This window comes from Oncorhynchus clarkii, chromosome 6, assembly GCF_045791955.1.
Source record: "Oncorhynchus clarkii lewisi isolate Uvic-CL-2024 chromosome 6, UVic_Ocla_1.0, whole genome shotgun sequence".
In the NCBI taxonomy this organism is placed as follows: Eukaryota; Metazoa; Chordata; class Actinopteri; order Salmoniformes; family Salmonidae; genus Oncorhynchus; species Oncorhynchus clarkii.
The window spans coordinates 64511944-64531889 of NC_092152.1; the positions used below are offsets into that span (position 1 = coordinate 64511944).

The 19946-nt window shown below is 42.6% G+C and overlaps 1 protein-coding gene across 1 annotated transcript in view; it reads left to right on the top strand.

Moving 5' to 3' along the window:
- Window positions 1-19946, top strand: part of LOC139411437 (UDP-N-acetyl-alpha-D-galactosamine:polypeptide N-acetylgalactosaminyltransferase 18b) — an 81954-nt gene that overhangs the window by 25479 nt on the left and 36529 nt on the right. The window contains exons 2-3 of the mRNA XM_071157806.1: window positions 14488-14683; window positions 15416-15582. Of these exons, the coding sequence (XP_071013907.1) occupies window positions 14488-14683; window positions 15416-15582 (363 nt within the window). The remainder of the gene's footprint in view (window positions 1-14487; window positions 14684-15415; window positions 15583-19946) is intronic.

A 19946-nucleotide genomic window follows, 5' to 3' on the forward strand; every position in this document is an offset into this window, starting at 1 on the left:
TAAAGCATGCTCAGTGCTCTCCATCTGTGACCATGTGACATTTAATCAAATGAATGACTCAAGGAGATATAAATAGCACCAGTGCAACAGATTTTTAACAACGCCCACACACATTATCCCACACTATCCATATTTCATTTACATTTTCAATGTACTTCTTTTAAATGTTCTCTTATATTTCGTAGGTAGTAGTTTGTACCATACTCAACTCCTCGTCTCTCAGAAAACAAGATTAGACATAGATTTTGGGGTTCTAAACTTGAGACCGGCCCTCTGAAACTGCTGAATATTTCTGAGGGTGTATGAAGGTTTTGTAGCAATTTAAGATTGGTCAAATGGTGAGGAAATAGTTGACCGATTATTTCCTGAAGAATGCATCTGTCGCTGTATTTCCTGGTCTTTGTCCTAGAATATACATGTATCGATCTGAAAAACATTTCTTTGTTTGAAAAAATATCACCCGTTGTTGAGTTCTATACAAACATTGATCAAGGGTTTTTACTGTAAAAATCTTTGCTTAAGTGGCTGCTCTACCATCGAAAACAGACGAGAGGCAATCATCAATGGTACTTGAGACATGTAATGTAAAGATGTGCTTCGGTAAGAAGATGCACGGTATTTTCATATTGATTCCTGACTGTCTTTGCATGCCTTTGGCAACCACTGTTGTTCAGCCACTGTAATGTGTTGCTGTGAAATGTTTTGATTTGTTTCCTGCGGTGGTGAGTTTGTTTCTGAGCAGAGGCCATACCCTACACTGAAAATAGAAACCCTTCATGAGAAATCATGCTCAGAGCGCTGTGCAGATGAGACTCACAAAGCAAAAACAGAATCTCTTTTTAAAATCTCCCCTCTTCAGAGAGTGAGCACTAATCCACAGGCGCCAAGTGTAGTGGGAGTCAGATCAACATGATAGGAGGCAACAGGAGACGCAACTCCACTGACTGGTTTAATAGAGTGACACATCTAACATCTAGTCTCTCAAAGACTGCTGTCTGCTTCATTGAAGAGACTGAAAAATGTACACAAACATAAGGAACAAAACAATGTTTTTTTGCTGTTTTTTTAACATATACTTTGCTTTGGGGAGAGAAATGTCCCCATTTGATGTTCTTGTTTATTTTTACATTATTTTTCATTTTGTAGCCTGGAATTGTTAGAATAGGCCATATCTATCATCCGTGAACCACCCATTGGTTTCCTAAGGGTTGTCAGGGATGGAAATGTGAGTGCCTTCCTGAAGGGCCTTGTGATTTGTATTACTTTAATGAGCAGAAAGGAAGAAGGAGCAGGGTAAACTATAGTTTGTGGGGAGCAGAGACGGGGGGGGGGGGGGGGGGGTTCCACCCCAGTCATAGACGGTTCTCTCTACTACCGCATGGCAAGCGGTACCGGAGTGCCAAGTCTAGGACAAAAATGCTTCAACAGTTTTTACCCCCAAGCCATAAGACTCTGAACAGATAATCAAATAGCTACCCGGACTATTTGCATTGTGTGCCACCCCCAAACCCTCTTTTACGCTGCTGCTACTCTGTTTTTCATATATGCATAGTCACTTTAACTATACATTCATGTACAGTGGGGCAAAAAAGTATTTAGTCAGCCACCAATTGTGCAAGTTCTCCCACTTAAAAAGATGAGAGGCCTGTAAGTTTCATCATAGGTACACTTCAACTATGACATGCAAAATGAGGAAAGAAATTCCAGAAAATCACATTGTAGGATTTTTTTATTAATTTATTTGCAAGTTATGGTGGAAAATAAGTATTTGGTCAATAACAAGTTTTTATCTCAATACTTTGTTATATACCCTTTGTTGGCAATGACAGAGGTCAAATGTTTTCTGTAAGTCTTCACAAGGTTTTCACACACTGTTGCTGGTATTTTGGCCCATTCCTCCATGCAGATCTCCTCTAGAGCAGTGATGTTTTGGGGCTGTTGCTGGGCAACATGGACTTTCAACTCCCTCCAAAGATTGTCTATGGGGTTGAGATCTGGAGACTGGCTAGGCCACTCCAGGACCTTGAAATGCTTCTTACGAAGCCACTCCTTCGTTGCCCGGGCGGTGTGTTTGGGATCATTGTCATGCTGAAAGACCCAGCCACGTTTCATCTTCAATGCCATTGCTGATGGAAGGAGGTTTTCACTCAAAATCTCACGATACATGGCCCCATTCATTCTTTCCTTTACACGGATCAGTCGTCCTGGTCCCTTTGCAGTAAAACAGCCCCAAAGCATGATGTTTCCACCCCCATGCTTCACAGTAGGTATGGTGTTCTTTGGATGCAACTCTGCATTCTTTGTCCTCCAAACATGACGAGTTGAGTTACCAAAAAGTTATATTTTGGTTTCATCTGACCATATGACATTCTCCCAATCTTCTTCTGGATCATCCAAATGCTCTCTAGCAAACTTCAGACGGGCCTGGACATGTACTGGTTTAAGCAGGGGGACACGTCTGGCACTGCAGGAATCGAGTCCCTGGCGGCGTAGTGTGTTACTGATGGTAGGCTTTGTTACTTTGGTCCCAGCTCTCTGCAGGTCATTCACTAGGTCCCCCTGTGTGGTTCTGGGATTTTTGCTCACTGTTCTTGTGATCATTTTGACCCCACGGGTGAGATCTTGCGTGGAGCCCCAGATCGAGGGAGATTATCAGTGGTCTTGTGTGTCTTCCATTTCCTAATAATTGCTCCCACAGTTGATTTCTTCAAACCAAGCTGCTTAGCTATTGCAGATTCAGTCTTCCCAGCCTGGTGCAGGTCTACAATTTTGTTTCTGGTGTCCTTTGACAGCTCTTTGGTCTTGGCCATAGTGGAGTTTGGAGTGTGACTGTTTGAGGTTGTGGACAGGTGTCTTTTATACTGATAACAAGTTCAAACAGGTGCCATTTAATACAGGTAATGAGTGGAGGACAGAGGAGCCTCTTAAAGAAGAAGTTACAGGTCTGTGAGAGCCAGAAATCTTGCTTGTTTGTAGGTGACCAAATACTAATTTTCCACCATAATTTGCAAGTAAATTCATTAGAAATCCTACAATGTGATTTTCTGGATTTGTTTTCTTTCTCATTTTGTCTGTCATATTTGAAGTGTACCTATGATGAAAATTACAGGCCTCTCATCTTTTTAAGTGGGAGAACTTGCACAATTGGTGGCTGACTAAATACTTTTTTGCCCCACTGTACATACTACCTCAATTGTCCCAGCCAATGTGCGGGGACACTGGTTGGTTATCTGCATTGTGTCCCACCACCCGCCAACCCCTTTATTTACGCTACTGCTACTCTCTGTTTATCATATATGCATAGTCACTTTAACCATATCTACATATACATACTACCTCAATCAGCCCAACTAACCGGTGCCTGTATGTAGCCTCACTACTTTTATATCCTCGTTACTGTATGTAGCCTCGCTACTTTTATATCCTCGTTACTGCATGTAGCCTCGCTACTTTTATATCCTCGTTACTGCATGTAGCCTCGCTACTTTTATATCCTCGTTACTGCATGTAGCCTCGCTACTTTTATATCCTCGTTACTGCATGTAGCCTCGCTACTGTTATTTTTCACTGTCTTTTTACTGTTTTTATTTCTTTACATATTATTCACCTAATACTTTTTTGCACTGTTAGTTAGAGCCTGTAAGTAAGCATTTCACTAATGTCTACACCTGTTTTATTCGGCGCACGTGAAAAACTTTGATTTGATTCTTCCTCCCCTACTCCCAGAGAAAGAACAATGTCAGGAAGATGTGTCCGCTGCTGATGTGTTCTAATGAGAGAGTACCCCCTTTACAGACCCAGTCAGAACTTCATCAGTCTCCACTGGGCCCAAGTATGACAGAGTACACAGCCTCCCAACCTGTGAGCACGTTAATTGGCTATTCGCTGTAAAATGTGCTTTCAAGCTAGCGGGCTCTGGCACCAACCAAACTACAGTCGTTGAGAGAGAAGTGATACATTATGTCACGGCACTGAGCTGAGCCGTGTGGAGTTGGAGTGTAAGCTAATTGTGCATTTATTTTCACAGGAGAAGTCTTGTTCTGTGAAGATGTGAGTGGTAAAGGGCTTTGACTGTTGAAGGGGGGGAGGGTGGTGATGGCTGGATTGGAGTTATGTAACCTTGTAGCATGAATAGATGATGAGCGGTAGAAGTAGTGGCTTTGTACACACAGGGAATAACAACAGTACTCCACCTCCTTATCCCACACATACTATAGTTTTCCATGTCAAGACATGATTATGCAGTACATTAAAATAGCAGCACCATTGGTTCTTTATTTAAGCATCAATTTAGCATGTCGAAGGTAATGTTTGTGTTCTGGTCCAAGTTTATTTTGGTAATAATTCCTGGCAGTGTGCATAAGCCAAAGTATTCCATCTGTCTGTCCACACGGTATGCTGACGCTGTTCAATGGGCCAGGTGCCCCTCTTGTTTCAGTAGCACACTAGTGTCTTTTCAACACCCCAGCTCACCTGAACACCTGCACAGCCAAACATATTCAATGAAAAATCCACCAAATAACACAAATTCCTTTAATTGAGTGTTAAATAACATTTAATATGTACACAAATGTTTAATTTTGGTATTACAATAAGGTTGGTAGCAACATGGAAAATGGTTTTGGGAATCTGTTGTAGCTTAAGTTGACTACAAAATCCACAAATCAAATCACATTTTATTTGTCACATGCACTGAATACATCAGGTGTAGACCTTACTGTGAAATGCTTAATTACAAGCCCTTAACCAACAATGCAGTTCAAGAAAGAGTTAAGAAAATATTTACAAAATAAACTAAAGTAAAAAAGAAAAGTAACACGATACAATAACGAGGCTATATACAGGGGGCACTGGTCCCAAGTCGATGTGTGGGGGTACAGGTTAGTCAAGAGAATTCGTCCATGTAGGTAGGGATAAAGTGACTATGCATAGATAATAAACAGTGCGTAGCAGCAGTGTAAAAACAAAGGGGGGGGGGGGGGGTCAGGGTCAATGTAAATAGTCTGGGTGGCCATTTAATTATTCAGCAGTTTTATGGCTTGGGGGTAGAAGCTGTTATGCAGCCTTTTGGACCTAGACTTGGCGCTCTGGTACCGCCTGCCGTGTGGTAGCAGAGAGAACAGTCGATGTAGCGCCTTACCGTCTGATGCCGAGCAGTTGGTCAGGATGCTCTCGATTGTACAGCTGTATAACTTTTGGACGATCTGAGGTCCCATGCCAAACATTTTCAGTCTGCTGAGGGGGAAAAGGTGCTGGAGTTGTGCTTGGCCATGCAGTCGTGGGTGAGCAGGGAGTACATGAGGGGACTAAGCACGCACCTCCAGTGTTGAGGATCAGCGTGGCAGATGTGTTGTTACTTACCCTTACCACCTGAGAAGTCCAGGATCCAGTTGCGGAGGGAAGTGTTTAGTCCCAGGGTCCTTCGCTTAATGATGAGCATTGTGGGCACTATGGTGTTGAACACTGAGCTGTAGGTGTTCCTTTTGTCCAGGTGGGAAAGGGCAGTGTGGAGGAGTGCGATTGAAATTGTGTCATCTGTGGATCTGTTGGGGCGGTATGTGAATGGAGTGGATCTAGGTTTTCCGGGATGATGGTGTTGATGTGAGTCATGACCAGCCTTTCAAAGCACTTCATGGCCACCGACGTGAGTGCTACAGGGTGTTAGTCATTTAGGCAGGTTATCTTCGCTTTCTTGGGCACATGGACTATGGTGGTCTGCTTGAAACATGTAGGTATTAGACTCGGTCAAGGAGAGGTTAAAAATGTCAGTGAAGTCACTTGCCAGTTGGTGCGCACATCCTCTGAGTACACGTCTTGGTAATCCACCTGTCCCCGCGGCGTTGTGAATGTTGACCTGTTTTAAAGGTCTTGCTCACATCAGCTACGGAGAGTGTGATCATACAGTTGTCTGGAACAGCTGGTGCTCTCATGCATGCTTTAGTGTTTCTTCCCCCGAAGCAAGCATAAAAGGCATTTAGCTCATCTGGTAGGCTCGCTTCGCTGGGCAGCTCGCGGCTGGATTTGCCTTTGTAGTCCGTAATAGTTTGCAAGCCCTGCCACATCTGACAAGTGTCAGAGCCGGTGTAGTAGGGATTCAATCTTAGTCCTATATTAACACTTTGCCTGTTTGATGGTTTGTCTGTTTGACGGTTTGTCTGAGAGCATAGCGCGATTTCTTATAAGAATCTGGATTAGTGTCCCTCTCGTCTGTGTGTAGAGTAAAGCAATGCAATGCTCTCTCTATGGACTGGCTGGTGGCTAGCTAGTTAGCAAACTACACACAATAATACCAAAGACAATATCAGCATGTAACGTAGCTAGTTAGCTGTAAAATTGCCAAAACAAATTACACTATCAATTTAGTCTACAATCGCATCATGTTCAACCTGCAGATCGATGTGCCTCAGAGTGGGGTCAACATTTGCAACAGCAGATATACTTTTGAGAAGATGGGAAACGTTGCCCATGCTATGTCAATGAGCAGCACGATGCATTCTGGGCAATTTTGGGACAAGGCGTGCTCTCCTTCAAGGAGTGAATGGGAGTCTATTGGGCGCTAGCTCATAAACCCAACATTGGCACGAATTTTGGCAACAAGAATTACATTATAAATATTTTCAGAGATGTGAGATTAACTTGTAATCTGTAGTATTGTATAGTTTTGGAATCGTGCCATAAGGGACTTTGGAGGAAAATAGGCACGTTTCTCGACATATACACTGACTTTGAGAAGGGATTGTGTGACCATTAGCTTAGCAACTGCGTGACACCGCATGACAACATGAGCACAATTGGTTGACAGTATGCTGGGTGGGGCATTTATAAGGTCCATCATTCAATGGATTCCTATCTCCGGTCTATAATATTTCTGGCAACATGCAATGCATGGACTAACGAGGCAGACAAATAGGAAAAATGCGCTAAGCCCTCCATTTTAAATGACACATTTCTCAAGGTTGGAATATCGCAGAAATATGACCAATGGGTCATTCGAGAGAAGACATCCTCCAATTATGGCATCGGCTAGTGTTGACATCTGACGTGCGAAAACGTTTATCATAATCTAAAAGTCGTATTCCTATTAAGTTCTAGTGTAGTGAGAGCGAGTTTATCACAGTGTTGCGTCGTACCGGACGGATTTCTGGGTAATAAAGTTACACACAAGGGCAATTTATGAGGGCCTAATGTGTGTACTGAAGGTGTACATTTTTCCTTTTCTTTTTTTTTGACAGGTAAAGATTTACAGTGTTTTTGTCAACACAACTTCGCCTCAGTGAGTTACATTGTGTGCAGGGCCTCACGTTGAAGTCGTCAAAGACAAACAGTTCCTGGTTGAAATATGTTCCCCCTGCGAGGCAACTGGGAGTTGTAATGTGATTTCTTCACTTTATCTCTTTTCATCATCTTCAGAGTACTCTTATCACAGTGATTTCATCAGATAGGATACGGTTAGTGTTTTGTGGGGACAATGTAATTGAAAATGATGGCATGATATGATAGCTTTAAAATATAATAATACTTAGGAGTAATTATTTAATTGGGTTGGAAAGGGGATGTAAAGGGTTCATGTAAACCTTCAGTGTGTTTTCTTCCCTCTGTCTCTGCTGATCTCCCCTCACTCTGCTGGAGAGCAGCTTTAATCCATCATGTATATCATCTGATAGTGTTTGATATAGTGTCTCGTGGTACAGCAGCACAGATGAGTGTTGTTGAGTCTTAATTGCCTATTATACCCCAGACAAGACATTCATCTCACTGAACAACTGAGGGGAACAGTGATCGGCAGGCAAGAGCGGAGCTCTGGTGCAATATCTTATTGTTCTGAAATCCCTGTTTTCCCATAATACAGCAGAAATCCTCCCTCCGTACGGTTCGCCCTGGGTTGATTCTGTGTGTTCTGTCATGGAGGTTAGCATAGGGAACTCATGTTTTGCTGCAGCATACAGACCTGCTCACTGTATCTAACTTTGTCTCCCTCTGCGGTGGACCTCCTTTTGTAAACCTTCCCCTCGCCTCTCGTTGCCATAATCCCTTCGCTATATTGTGCCGTTTGCCTTCCTGAACCAGGAATAAAGGCACTTTGTGTGTCCTGTTTCAAACTTCATGTTGTCTCTCAGCCTTCCTCCTCTGGATGTGCCACAGTAAGCACATGGCCCTAACTGACTTGTCCTGATGTACACACAATGGAGCGCACTGACTGACTCACTTCACCAGGCTGGGCTGCTGCTGATAAGGTCTGGGCCTATGTTGCTGCTCTCTGTGTCTGGACCAGAGCCATCACAGTTTAAAGCAAAACCCCGCTGGGTCCCCCTTCCTGAGCCCTTCAGAACCCACCGCATACACACAGACACACACTCCCACCCACAGAGAAACAAGCCAGGAGCGAGAGACCGGCAGGGTATTTCTCTTCCTATTACAGGAGTTGCAGTTGTAGGCTACTTAAATGGAACCGCTCAGTATTAGCTGAGGAACGCTCAACTCTGTTCTCTTATAATGAGGCGGGGTTGCGTTTTGACAACTGGTCACGCGATTTGCTATCAACAACATTGAGCCACCATCAGTCTACTTGTTAAAATGTAAATTCTGAAAACGCTTACTTGTACCTATGTTTGTCCTGTACAACTGTGGTCCTTCAACTGTGTGCTTAAATTCATGCTTTTAATAACTTTTATTGAATACAACCACCAACTTTTTCCTCATTTGTGTTACTCATCTCAGTGTGAATGCGCTTGGTAACTCAATGTTGTTGCTAGCAAATTGTGCGACATGCTATCAAAACTCAGCATTCCATAGCTAGACATGTATTGACATGCATCCTCCTTTCCTTCTACTCTCCCTCTTCTTCTCCTACTGAAACATCAGTTTATCTGCTTCGTGTCATGTTTATGAGATATACATTTCTTCTGCCTTCTAAATTTTTTAACGTCTTGTTTTGATGCCAGAGTGCTATGAGTTGTTGAACTGTGATTGGGACTTGTATGTGTCAGCAGAAAGTGGGATAATACGGCCTCCCGGGTGGCGCAGTGGTTAAGGGCGCTGTCCACCAGAGACTCTGGGTTCGCGCCCAGGCTCTGTCGTAACCGGCCGTGACCAGGAGGTCCATGGGGCGACACACAGTTGGCCTAACGTCGTCCGGGTTTGGCCGGTAGGGAAATCCTTGTCTCATCGCGCACCAGCGGCGACTCTGGCGGGCCGGGCGCGGTGATTCCTCCGTCAATTTGGTGTGGCTGGCTTCCGGGTTGGATGCGCGCTGTGTTAAGAAGCAGTGCGGCTTGGTTGGGTTGTGTATCAACCTTCATCTCTCCCGAGCCCGTACGGGAGTTGTAGCGATGAGACAAGATAGTAGCTACTAAACAATTGGACACCATGAAATTGGGGAGAAAAAGGGGTAAAAAATTAATAAAAAAGTGGCTAGCAATAAGCGTTTAGAAATATATGAATGCATTCATTTATAATTCATTACACAGACTTGGTTCATAGTGTCAAACTCAGTAACACTATCTTTTGTCTTCGATGCGATCATCACTGATCACCATTTTTTTTTTTTTGTCAGAGAGCACTGAGCATGCAGTAGTTGAGTTCCTCTACTGTGTTCAATGGGCATGAGAGGCTGCCTACATGTTTGAGGGGTTTTTGCGTTCTTGTCCCAACAAAAGAGCCTTTGGGATGACACACTGCCCAGACTAAGCCAGTACAAGTTGCCTAGGTTACCCTGTCTGCAAAACATCAACCCCCTTACCCAGCCGGGGCTCTAGGCTTCACTCCTGAGGAGAGCATCTCAGAAGGCCTAATTAATCACCAACACAAGTGGTCACATGAATGAGCCTGGAGGCATGTTTGCTGGGATTGGCAGACTTTTAGAACTTCATCCCTGTCTGAGCCTAATCACGGTGTTCTTCTCCCATCAAGAATGGAGGCATTCCCTTGTTCATCAAAGCAAGCAAAATGTTCAATGCTGCATGTTTAACTTACGGTACACGGCTCCAGGCATTATAGTGCCCTCCACTAACATTGGCACCCTTGGTAAATAATAGCAGAACCTTTTTTATCCTCTTGGTCTTTCATTCAAAATATTCACAAAAAATCTAACCTTTTTAATTAGTCAAATAATTGAAAGACAAAACTTTCTTATCATAAAACAAATATTTTTCTCACTTTTGAAATATTTCCAAAAAGCTCTATTTTGGTCTCATTTGACCATAGAACCGGGCCCATTGAAAGTTCCAGTAACGTTTGATAAACTGTAGGCGCTTGGGTTTGTTTGACAGCAAAGGCTTTTTATGGCAACCCTCCCAAACAACTTGTGGTTATGTAGGTAGCGTCAGATTGTAGTTTTGGAGACCTTCTGACCCCAAGACCCAACTAACTTCTGCAATTCTCCAGCTTTGATCCTTTTAGATTTTTTTGGGGCAACTCAAACCATCCTCCTCACTGTGTGTGGGTGGGGTCAATATAGACACACGTCCTCTTCCAGGCCGATTGCTAACATCTCCAATTGCTTTAAACTTCTTCATTATTGCCCTGATAGTGGACATTTTCAACCGTTTTCTTATAGCCATTTCCTGATTTGTGCAGCACCACAACCTTTGGTCGCACATCATTACTGTTCTCTGATCTTTCCCATAGTGATGAATGACTATGGGAACTTGGCCTGTGTGTCAACTTTATATTTACACTACTGGTCAAAAGTTTGGACACACTTACTCATTCAAGGGTTTTTATTTATTTATTTGTACCATTTTTTTTTACATTGTAGAAGTAGTGAAGACCTCATAGTGAAGACATCAAAACTATGAAACAACACATAATGCCAAGTGTGCAAAGCTGTCATCAAGGCAAAGGGTTGCTACTTGAAGAATCTAAAATATATTTTTATTTGTTTAACACTTTTGGTTACTACATGATTCCATATGTGTTATTTCATAGTTTTGATGTCTTCACGATTATTCTACAATGTAGAAAATAGTAAAAAAATAAGGAAAACCCTTGAATGAGTAGGTGTTCTAAAACTTTTTACCGGTAGTATATACCCCAATGACAGAAGGGGTGAGGGAAGAATTAATTCATTTTAAATGGACCGCCTGGAAATTTGTCACTCGTTCGTCCCACAGTTGTGTTTTCAGTCATCATGGAACCACCGGTAGCTGGTGTGTGTGTGTGTGTGTGTGTGTGTGTGTGTGTGTGTGTGTGTGTGTGTGTGTGCTTTGTATGCACTACAGTCAATTATGATTACATTTCATATCTTGGCTAGAAGCCAACGCATCCGCAGACATCGAACACTATCCGACGATATCAAGTAAATAGAAAATTACAATGTATTACTGTTGATGGCAGGGAAAGTTGTATGCGCTAGCTAACATACAACCAAAAATAAACAAGTTTTTTTGCCAACCTGCATTAGTAGCAATTTCTAACTTTTTTTACATTTATTTTTTTACTTAACACTTGTATGTTGATTGTTTAATAAAAAAAAAGTTTTGGTAGACTTTTCTTAGCGAATGTACAATTATTGCAAATTGAATTATGGGCCGTTTCTGGCCCTGGAGTGAACAGAATTGTACACTCGCACACTTGATCTCAAACTAGGGCTGAGGGGCTTACATGCTGACCAAAACGGACATGTGTGTGCACCATCGCACGCACGTTGATTTTGTCCACCCACACCAGAAGCGATCAAGGCACGCAGGTTGAAATATCAAAACAAACTCTGAACCAATTATATGAATTTGGGTAAGGTCAAAAAGCATTAAACATTTATGGCAATTTAGCTAGCTAGCTAATTTGTCCTGGCATAGAAATATTGTGTTATTTTAGCTAAAATGCACAAGGTCCTCTTCTCTGACAATTAATCCACAGATAAAACGGTAAACCACAGATAAAACGGTAAACCAAATTAGTTTTTTGTCATCTCTCCTCCTCCCTTCAGGCTTCTTTTTCTTCTTTGGACTTTATATGGCGGTTGGCAACCAACTTTACAGCATTACTACAACCTACTGGAGTATGTTCCTAAATTAATCTTTCAATCACCCACGTGGGTATATTCTCCTGAAAACCAATGAGGATATATATGGGAGAGGCCGGACCTGCAGGCGTTGGGCGTCAAAAATAGAACCAATTTCTATTTTAGCGCCTGGCCACGCAAATGCTCGCTGAGGCGCACGAGCAGTGTGGGTGCAATAATTTGAATAACATGTATGTGTACATTTATTTTGCAATGCTCGCACATGCAACGTGAGCAGTGTCATCAACATGATGTGTTGCCAACTTCCCTTGCTTGGCTAATTGTTTGGACTGACAGCAAAGATGGCCACGGGGATTCCACCAAGGGCATAAGGCCAGGGTAAGTGGAGGAGGGGTGTGTCTTTTATGAGTTTGAAACGCAGCCAATAACTAGGTTGTTTGTTTCATAGGAAAGTCCAATGCCGCTCTGCACACTGACTCAAGTAATATGATTAAATGCTATACTTTCACTATAGCAGGCTAGCAAGGGCAGATTTTTGCACTGATTTTTATAAGGCAGCACTGTGTTCCTGATAGAGACCTTTACCTACAGATAGACAGACCATTGGAGGTACTGTTTTCTATCTCTGGAAGTATACCATTCAATCTGAGGTAAACAATAATCAACCATCTGCTATGTTTATTTTGAGTTTTCGATAATTCATTAAAAGCACATATTTCCTTCTGAATTTGTTGGATGTATAACTTTAGCATTACTTGTTCATGTTTATCTATTCTTGGTTTGGAAAACACATTTGATACCTGATAAATGGAAGTGTTTTTTTTTCTCCCACTGTCAAGCTTAATTTTTGTTTTAACCAGTAACAGTGGGTTTCTGTGAAAGGGTAATGGTTCATTGTCACGCAGTCATCAAACAGATTCTCATAGTGCTGTTGTTTCAAGTCTAATTCTCACCCCATTTTTTTTGTTCAATATGACCTCATGTTAGGGGAAATGTAATTTGTCTTGTCAAAGCAATTATTTTAGCCTGCTGAGTTCATCTGGAGATAGCTGGAGGCAATCTAGATTCATTGGACCCTTGACATTTTGTTTGGTTTCATGTTATCTCATTTTTTTTCTTACAGTATGTTGTTACCCAGGTTTCTGAAGAAGGAAAACACTGTATAATAGTTACATTTGCATATGAATTACCTTAGTTTTCTTCATGTAGTGCATCCTATCACATGCCCACATCTAACAGACCAGGTTTTCATTCAGCCCAGGGACCTCCCTGACCCCTCAGTCTCAGCGTCCTGACCGGTGCCTCTGGAGCTGCTCTCCCTTAATGTTACAATGGCCGCGCACACTTGCCTTGTTTTGTGAAGAGAGAAACCAATGACTACTCGGTGACATTCCCACCTCCCCTGTGTTACAAGGTATTGGCTAAACCCCTTAAACAAAGACTGTCCTCCTGCTAAACTTGAGCCCCACTGTGGTCACCATGTGAGATGTGTATTTGACAAGAAATGGGAGACCTTGTAGGCTTAAGGTCATCACAGCAGCAAAAACAAAATGAGCAGATTGAAAACCTACAGCTCTTCAGCTTGATTTTCTGCAGTTTTCTCTAGGATCATTCTGGATCCATTGAAAGCTCCTAGATAGACACACTACACTGAACCATCGTAACAACCTTTTCCACTGATCCCCTTTAAAGTAATTTATGATGACGCGACATTCAAGATTTGCACAAATGTATCGAGTCTTTTTTTTCCCTTGTCTTCACAGCGATCATAAATGTAATCGAGCTGTACAACAATGTCACATTCAAATCACACTGCAGCGTTCAGCTTTACAGAGCTTTCAGATGTATCATTCTGTCCTCACTCTGACAGTGTAGAATCCCTCCACACTGGGATTTAAAGGAATGAGTGCATTAAATGACAGCCCTGGGGCACTCGCAGTGTGGCTGTGAGAGTCATAGAGGAAGACGCAGGATCTATTTAAATTCAATTGGATTCCAGGAGTAAACGCTGTAATCACACGTACCAACACCGAGTCTGTTTGACAGTTTTTTAATGTTTCACTTTATCACGCTCACTGGAGCCTTCATTTTTGTCGACTTGGTTAAATGTGTCTTTTGGTTTACAAACCACTAGCCCGTGGCTGCGTTCTGCGAGGGCTCTCATCACAATGCTTGACTACATCTTTCTCAGTGACCATGGAAATCTATCTTGAAAAGCTGTATAAATGGATAGAAAAAAGACTATCATTGTATACGAATGTAATACTATACAATTATTTACTCAACATTCGGAACTGTATATTGATATGAGTATTGTTACTGTTTTCTAAGGTGTGATAGCTGTGTGGACATAAGCAGTGTAACATTAATTTATTTATTAATGTAAGAGCTCAACTAAGTGTTGTAAGGGCAGTTACATTGACCTTGTTATTGAAGCGTTCCTCTCACCCTCCGTAACAGGCAGGGACTATGTGTGGCTGGCTTATACAAATATATATTTTTTTCTCTCTCTCTGGCTCCCACAGAAACCCCCCTGAAAGGAGAGGATGTTCTAGGAGACAAATCGTTTTCTGACTCGTCCCTGTTTGCCCACTGGGGTCAGGAGCTGAGCGCTGACAGCCGCAGGGTGGCCCTGAAGATGTTTCAGTACTACGGCTACAACGGCTACCTCAGCGACCGCCTCTCCCTGGACAGAGCCATCCCAGACCTCAGACCTGATGGGTAAGCTAAGCTATCTGAATGAAGCACTGAGAATATCACCCACTTAAACTTCTGCTGTCCCCCATCCAAGTCATACCAGTAGCCCAGGGGTTAACAGGACCTTCATATCCAGATTTCACTATGGTCTGACTATAACACACTAGTTGTGATCGTTTTGGATACAGACTATACGGAAGAGCACGCATTAGTCCCCACTAGTTTGACTGTGTAGAGAGCATAAAAAACAAAGCTGCCTAGTGGGTTTTCATGTTGAGAATATGCCTCTGCATTTGACTCAAGCTTTCACTGTTTTGACAGGCAACAGAGGAGGAAAGTGTTACTTCAAAACAGTGGGGTGCAATTTTATCTCCCATGATTACCAACTCTTGTCTACCCAGTAGGAGCATAAAATACCCTCACTCTCCCTCTGTCTATCTGTGGTTCTTACACTATAAAGTTACATTGTGAAAAGTGTCATCTTATCCCATTGTTTGCTTCACAGATGCTTTTATCTGGATCACACTGAACTACACATTGTATTGTTGCTGTCACATCTGCTGTTGCGTTTGGAGGTCTGCCAGGGACATTAACATAACAACCACCTCAACATTGAGACTACAAATTGCCGAAGTGTCTGAGAAACAGACAAATCTTTTTAATATAGCTAGAATGTTATTGCTATGAATGTCCACTTCTCTAAATCAGGTCCCTTCTTTCCACACTCCGCTCACAATAGGTCTGTTTTCTCCCCAGGTGTAAAAACATCACGTATCCATCTAACCTCCCTCAAGTTAGCATTGTGTTTATCTTTGTGAACGAGGCCTTGTCCGTCATCCTGCGTTCCATCCACTCTGCCATGCACAGGACCCCCTCCCACCTCCTCAAAGAGATCATCCTGGTTGACGACAACAGTGACAACGGTGAGCATCATTAGACTATAAAACTGAAATGACCCATGATGAAAGTGTATTGCAACCAAGTGTTTTGTCTGAAGCAGCCGTAGCTTGCCCATATTTTGTTTGATTGCCTTTTCCTTTGAGAACTTGAGCAGTGGTACTTTTCTTTCGCTCTGGGCCTTTGCTCTGTTGGCCTCCAGTTTCTGTGGGAATCTTCTAGTCTTAGTAATTACCCCTTTGTTTCCTGTAGACTATCTCTAATCTAGCTCTTTAATGTCCTTTAATTATGGGCTCTGCTCACTGGATTTAAAGGATAGGTGAAAGAATACTAATTAGCAGCAAAAGCAGAGAGATCTGCCAGATGGTAGATTACCATCCAAAGAGGTTGTATTATGGCCTCCCAGCTGTGTGAGTCCACTGGTTCTGAGCTCTGTCTCAAACTGTGCCTGGTTTAAAACACCAGCTGATCCGATGGAGTCTCACCACAAGCACAGTCTTTTAAAACAGTGCAGCCGTATCGATGAGCGGCCTGTGTCTACTGTTACTAATGACCACTGTCACACAGACTGGTGTGGAGGGGAAGGCTGATTAAAGATGAAGCCAGCTGTGAGATGTAGGCAAACCTCCTGCTGTTGTAGAGTTTGTGCAGGACGACATCACTAAAAGTCAATAATGCCCGCTATCAGTTGGTGCAGACTGCTGATTGGAAAGAATGCTTTTGGGTGGGTCAGTGGGTTGGGTCAGCCAGAAGAACCTCAAACTCTCCCTGCTGGGATAAGAACTAATTTAAAGATATCCCTCTTTCTCTTTCCTTTTCTCCCTCGTCTCTTTTCTCCTCTCTATCCTGCTGTGCACTCAACCTCCTGCACCCTTCTACTAATCCATAGGTACCTGAGGCACACTTTATTGCCTCTGCGAGTTGACAGCCTCCTGGGACAGTCCATTATTACCTGGGTATGGGGGGTAGGCTGAGTGCCCCTGTCTGGAGATGCCATGGAAATTCCAAAGGTTGTTGCCATCCTCTCTCAGCTCAAGTGGATTACCGTGTCCCATGGAGTCTTTGATTTTATCACGTAATTGGGAGGCAGAGAGCAGCCCCTGAGGTCCCTCGGGAAAGCTAGTCACGCTGTGACATTTTACTAATGGCATTGCAACCTGTTTGCCTGAGCATTCTGTCAGATTCACTCTGATAGATTTACCCTTATCATTATCGTCATGATTTCTAATCTTATCTCTACTAAACGTTGTCATCCTGTTGACCCGTGGTGCTGCCGAGGCCGTTTCAGGGGGTCACCATCTAGCTGCGGTCCTCCAGCACCAGGAGCATCATAATGGGAATCTCTGTCTGCAGAGCGAGTCCACCTCCACCTCCACCCAGCATTAGCATGCAGGAGACACTGTGACCGTTGAGGGGAAGAAGGGCCAATTTGCCTGGCTGATTGGATGATGTACCCTGCCTGAGGAAGACATGTCTCCATGCCACAGGGACTCTGACAGGTGTCCAATCATCTGACTGATTGGAGGAAGGCTTTCATTCAGGCTTTTCAAGATTTCATTGGAAGCCAAGCAGGATTTGGATTGGCTGCCAATGACTCCTCAGTGTTTCAACATTGAGCTACACACTACTGTATTTAAGGATAATTGTTAACAGCAGAACTTATATTGTTTGGAATGTTGTCAGTCCTTAGTTGAACCTGTGATCTTGTGTATTTCTCTGTATTCCAATTAGCATGAGGTCACCTGACAGGGTTGTATCACAGAGTGAGTTTCTAAATGATTATCATTACGAACAGGCAATGAGAACCCCTTAGGTACATCCTAACAGACAGAGTAGAATATCTATGAGGGTGTCATGCCTTGTTATCCAGCTACTCTCCATTGCAGGGAGAAAGGCCTTATATCACAGGGCAAGAGCAAGAAGCATGAAGGAGGATCCATCTTTGTCCATCTACTCTCTCTGTCGCTCTCTGTTCCCTCATCTTCTCTGACTCCATACATCAGTCCTCTCTCTCTCTCGCACTCGCGCTCTCTCTCTCTCGCTTTCTTTTCTCTTTCCCTCGCTCTCTCGGTCTGGGCGGAGTGATGAGGATTTGTTCATGTATTACATTCACAGCCCTGACAGAGTTGCCAACCCAGGCTCATTTTGAGTGATGGATGGCAGCCTCTGTGTCTCGCCAACTCCCAGCTTTTCGCTACAGTACATACAGAAACTTTGACTCAACAACAAGGATTGGGTCCATTCCCCCTGGATTATAAACTCCTCAACTGTGCCCAATTTAGAAAGACACATTTGGAATATAGGAAATGGCTTAACAGTGAGTTCCAAAAGTATTGGGAGAGTGACAAATTTGTTGTTGTTGTTTTGGCTCTGTACTCCAGCACTTTGGATTTTAAATAATACAATGACTATAAGGTTAAAGTTCATAAGTTAATTTGAGGGTATTTGAGGGTATTTTCATCAGCATACTAAACAAGCTGACAGTCTGCACTTTAACCTCACGGTCATTTTATCATTTAAAATCCAAAGTGCTGGAGTTCAGAGCCAAAGCAACAACAGTCAGTCCCAATACTTTTGGAGCTCACTGTATATCATCACCTATTCATTATGCTTCTTATACAGACGTAGGATCTTAATTTGAACCAGTTTGCTACAGCAGGAAAATAATCCTGCAGCAACAGGAAATGTGAATTATGATGTGTATTGTAATTAATTGATATTTTGTAGGGGTTAATACATTTTTTGTAAGAGAAAAATCAAGTCTGAAATTTCGAAGTAGAAATTACAAACTTCAGAAGACTTTTTAAACCTCAACACGTTTTAAAGGAAAGTTATCCTGCAACAGGGTGATCAAATCAAATTAAGATCCTACTGATCTGTACTGTGCATTTGCTTTTATAGCAACCTATTATGTCCATGATTCTGCAGTTGTCTTCATTATCTTTTTCCACAAATTTACAAAACAGAATATTTATCAAAGAAACTTTGAATCTATATGAAAAACACTTTGCACTTGATGACTTCACAAATTGAGAGGATGTTGCAGTGTTGTGCAGCTGGGTACTCCCACAGCTCTAACTGTAGGACTGTGCCTATTACATTCAAACATGAGAATTTCATAGGGAGCTTCAGTTAGGGTATCAGTCATAAAAGATTGATATTCTTGGTCATCAGCCGTGCCCAGGGTAATGAACCTGTAACTCCATGTGCTTTATTACGATTCATTAGAAACCATTACACTTCATCATTCTTCTCAATTCACACACATCTGAAGCTCTTAATTATTAATTGTATAAAACAAATGACTTAAGGCGGCTGATGAAACGTCATCAGCACGTGCCCTTAAGGTGCCAATTGCTTTCCTGAGGAGACTGATAAAGGGAATGATCTGAACAGAGAATGTCATTTAGCTACTCCCCATTCCATCACTGAACTGATATGTGCCACTCTGAAAGCATTAACACAATTTGTGAAACATCTAGCAGCTTGTAACCAACGCTCATTTTCTGAAATGGAACAGCCCCACCATTCACAGCACGTCCAGTTGGGCTATTGAACTTTCCCCAAAGATCGATGAGGGACAAATTTTGCTCAAGGATAAACAAAACGCTAGTGCGCTCAGCCAAAAAGAACAACTATTTCAAGGGCAATGTGTTGTGCTTCAAGGCAGCAAACAAGGTTCTCTCAGAACACGATCTACTTGACCTGAACTGGGACTGCATGGTGCTGGAGTGGTTATTATAAATAAATGTACCATTGTATTATAAAATAATCTAATTCAGTCATGTACTTTTTCAAATTCTGCTGCATGTATTATATTTGCTGAAAAATGTATCTTAGGTCTAGTAGAGATCTCGTGTTTTTTTTTTATTCAGTGAGATTCTATAGTACCTGGGTAACCGGGAAACCTAATGAGAATGTGTGGTGGTTGTTAGATGTTTTAGTGAATGTTAGGAGAACATTCCAAGGATATTTAATCAGAAACATTTTGAATTAATTATTTTGGGATGTTATTATCCGAATGTTCCCAGTTTGCTGGATCGCTACAAATGCTTTCTCAAAGGTTCTTCAGTCGATCTCGGTGGAGCGCAATCCCCATAGCGTTGTGTTGTAATGTGTGTGTACTGACTGAAAAGGGAACCACCCAGAAAATGTAGGCAGGGAGGCCTTCTGTCCCTTTCTCTGTGGATCCATTAGTGTTTACAGTAAGTCATTACTCCCAGGTGGACTGTTTAGTATGGTGACGTGTGATTATTGGATTATGGCTGCCAGCCATACACAGCACAGTAGTTGTAGTGCTTAGGGGTCCCTCTGTTCCTGGCCTGTAGTCATACCATCTGGTGAACATTGTGCGAGATGACTGATCGCTCGTCAGATGCACCCAAGCAGG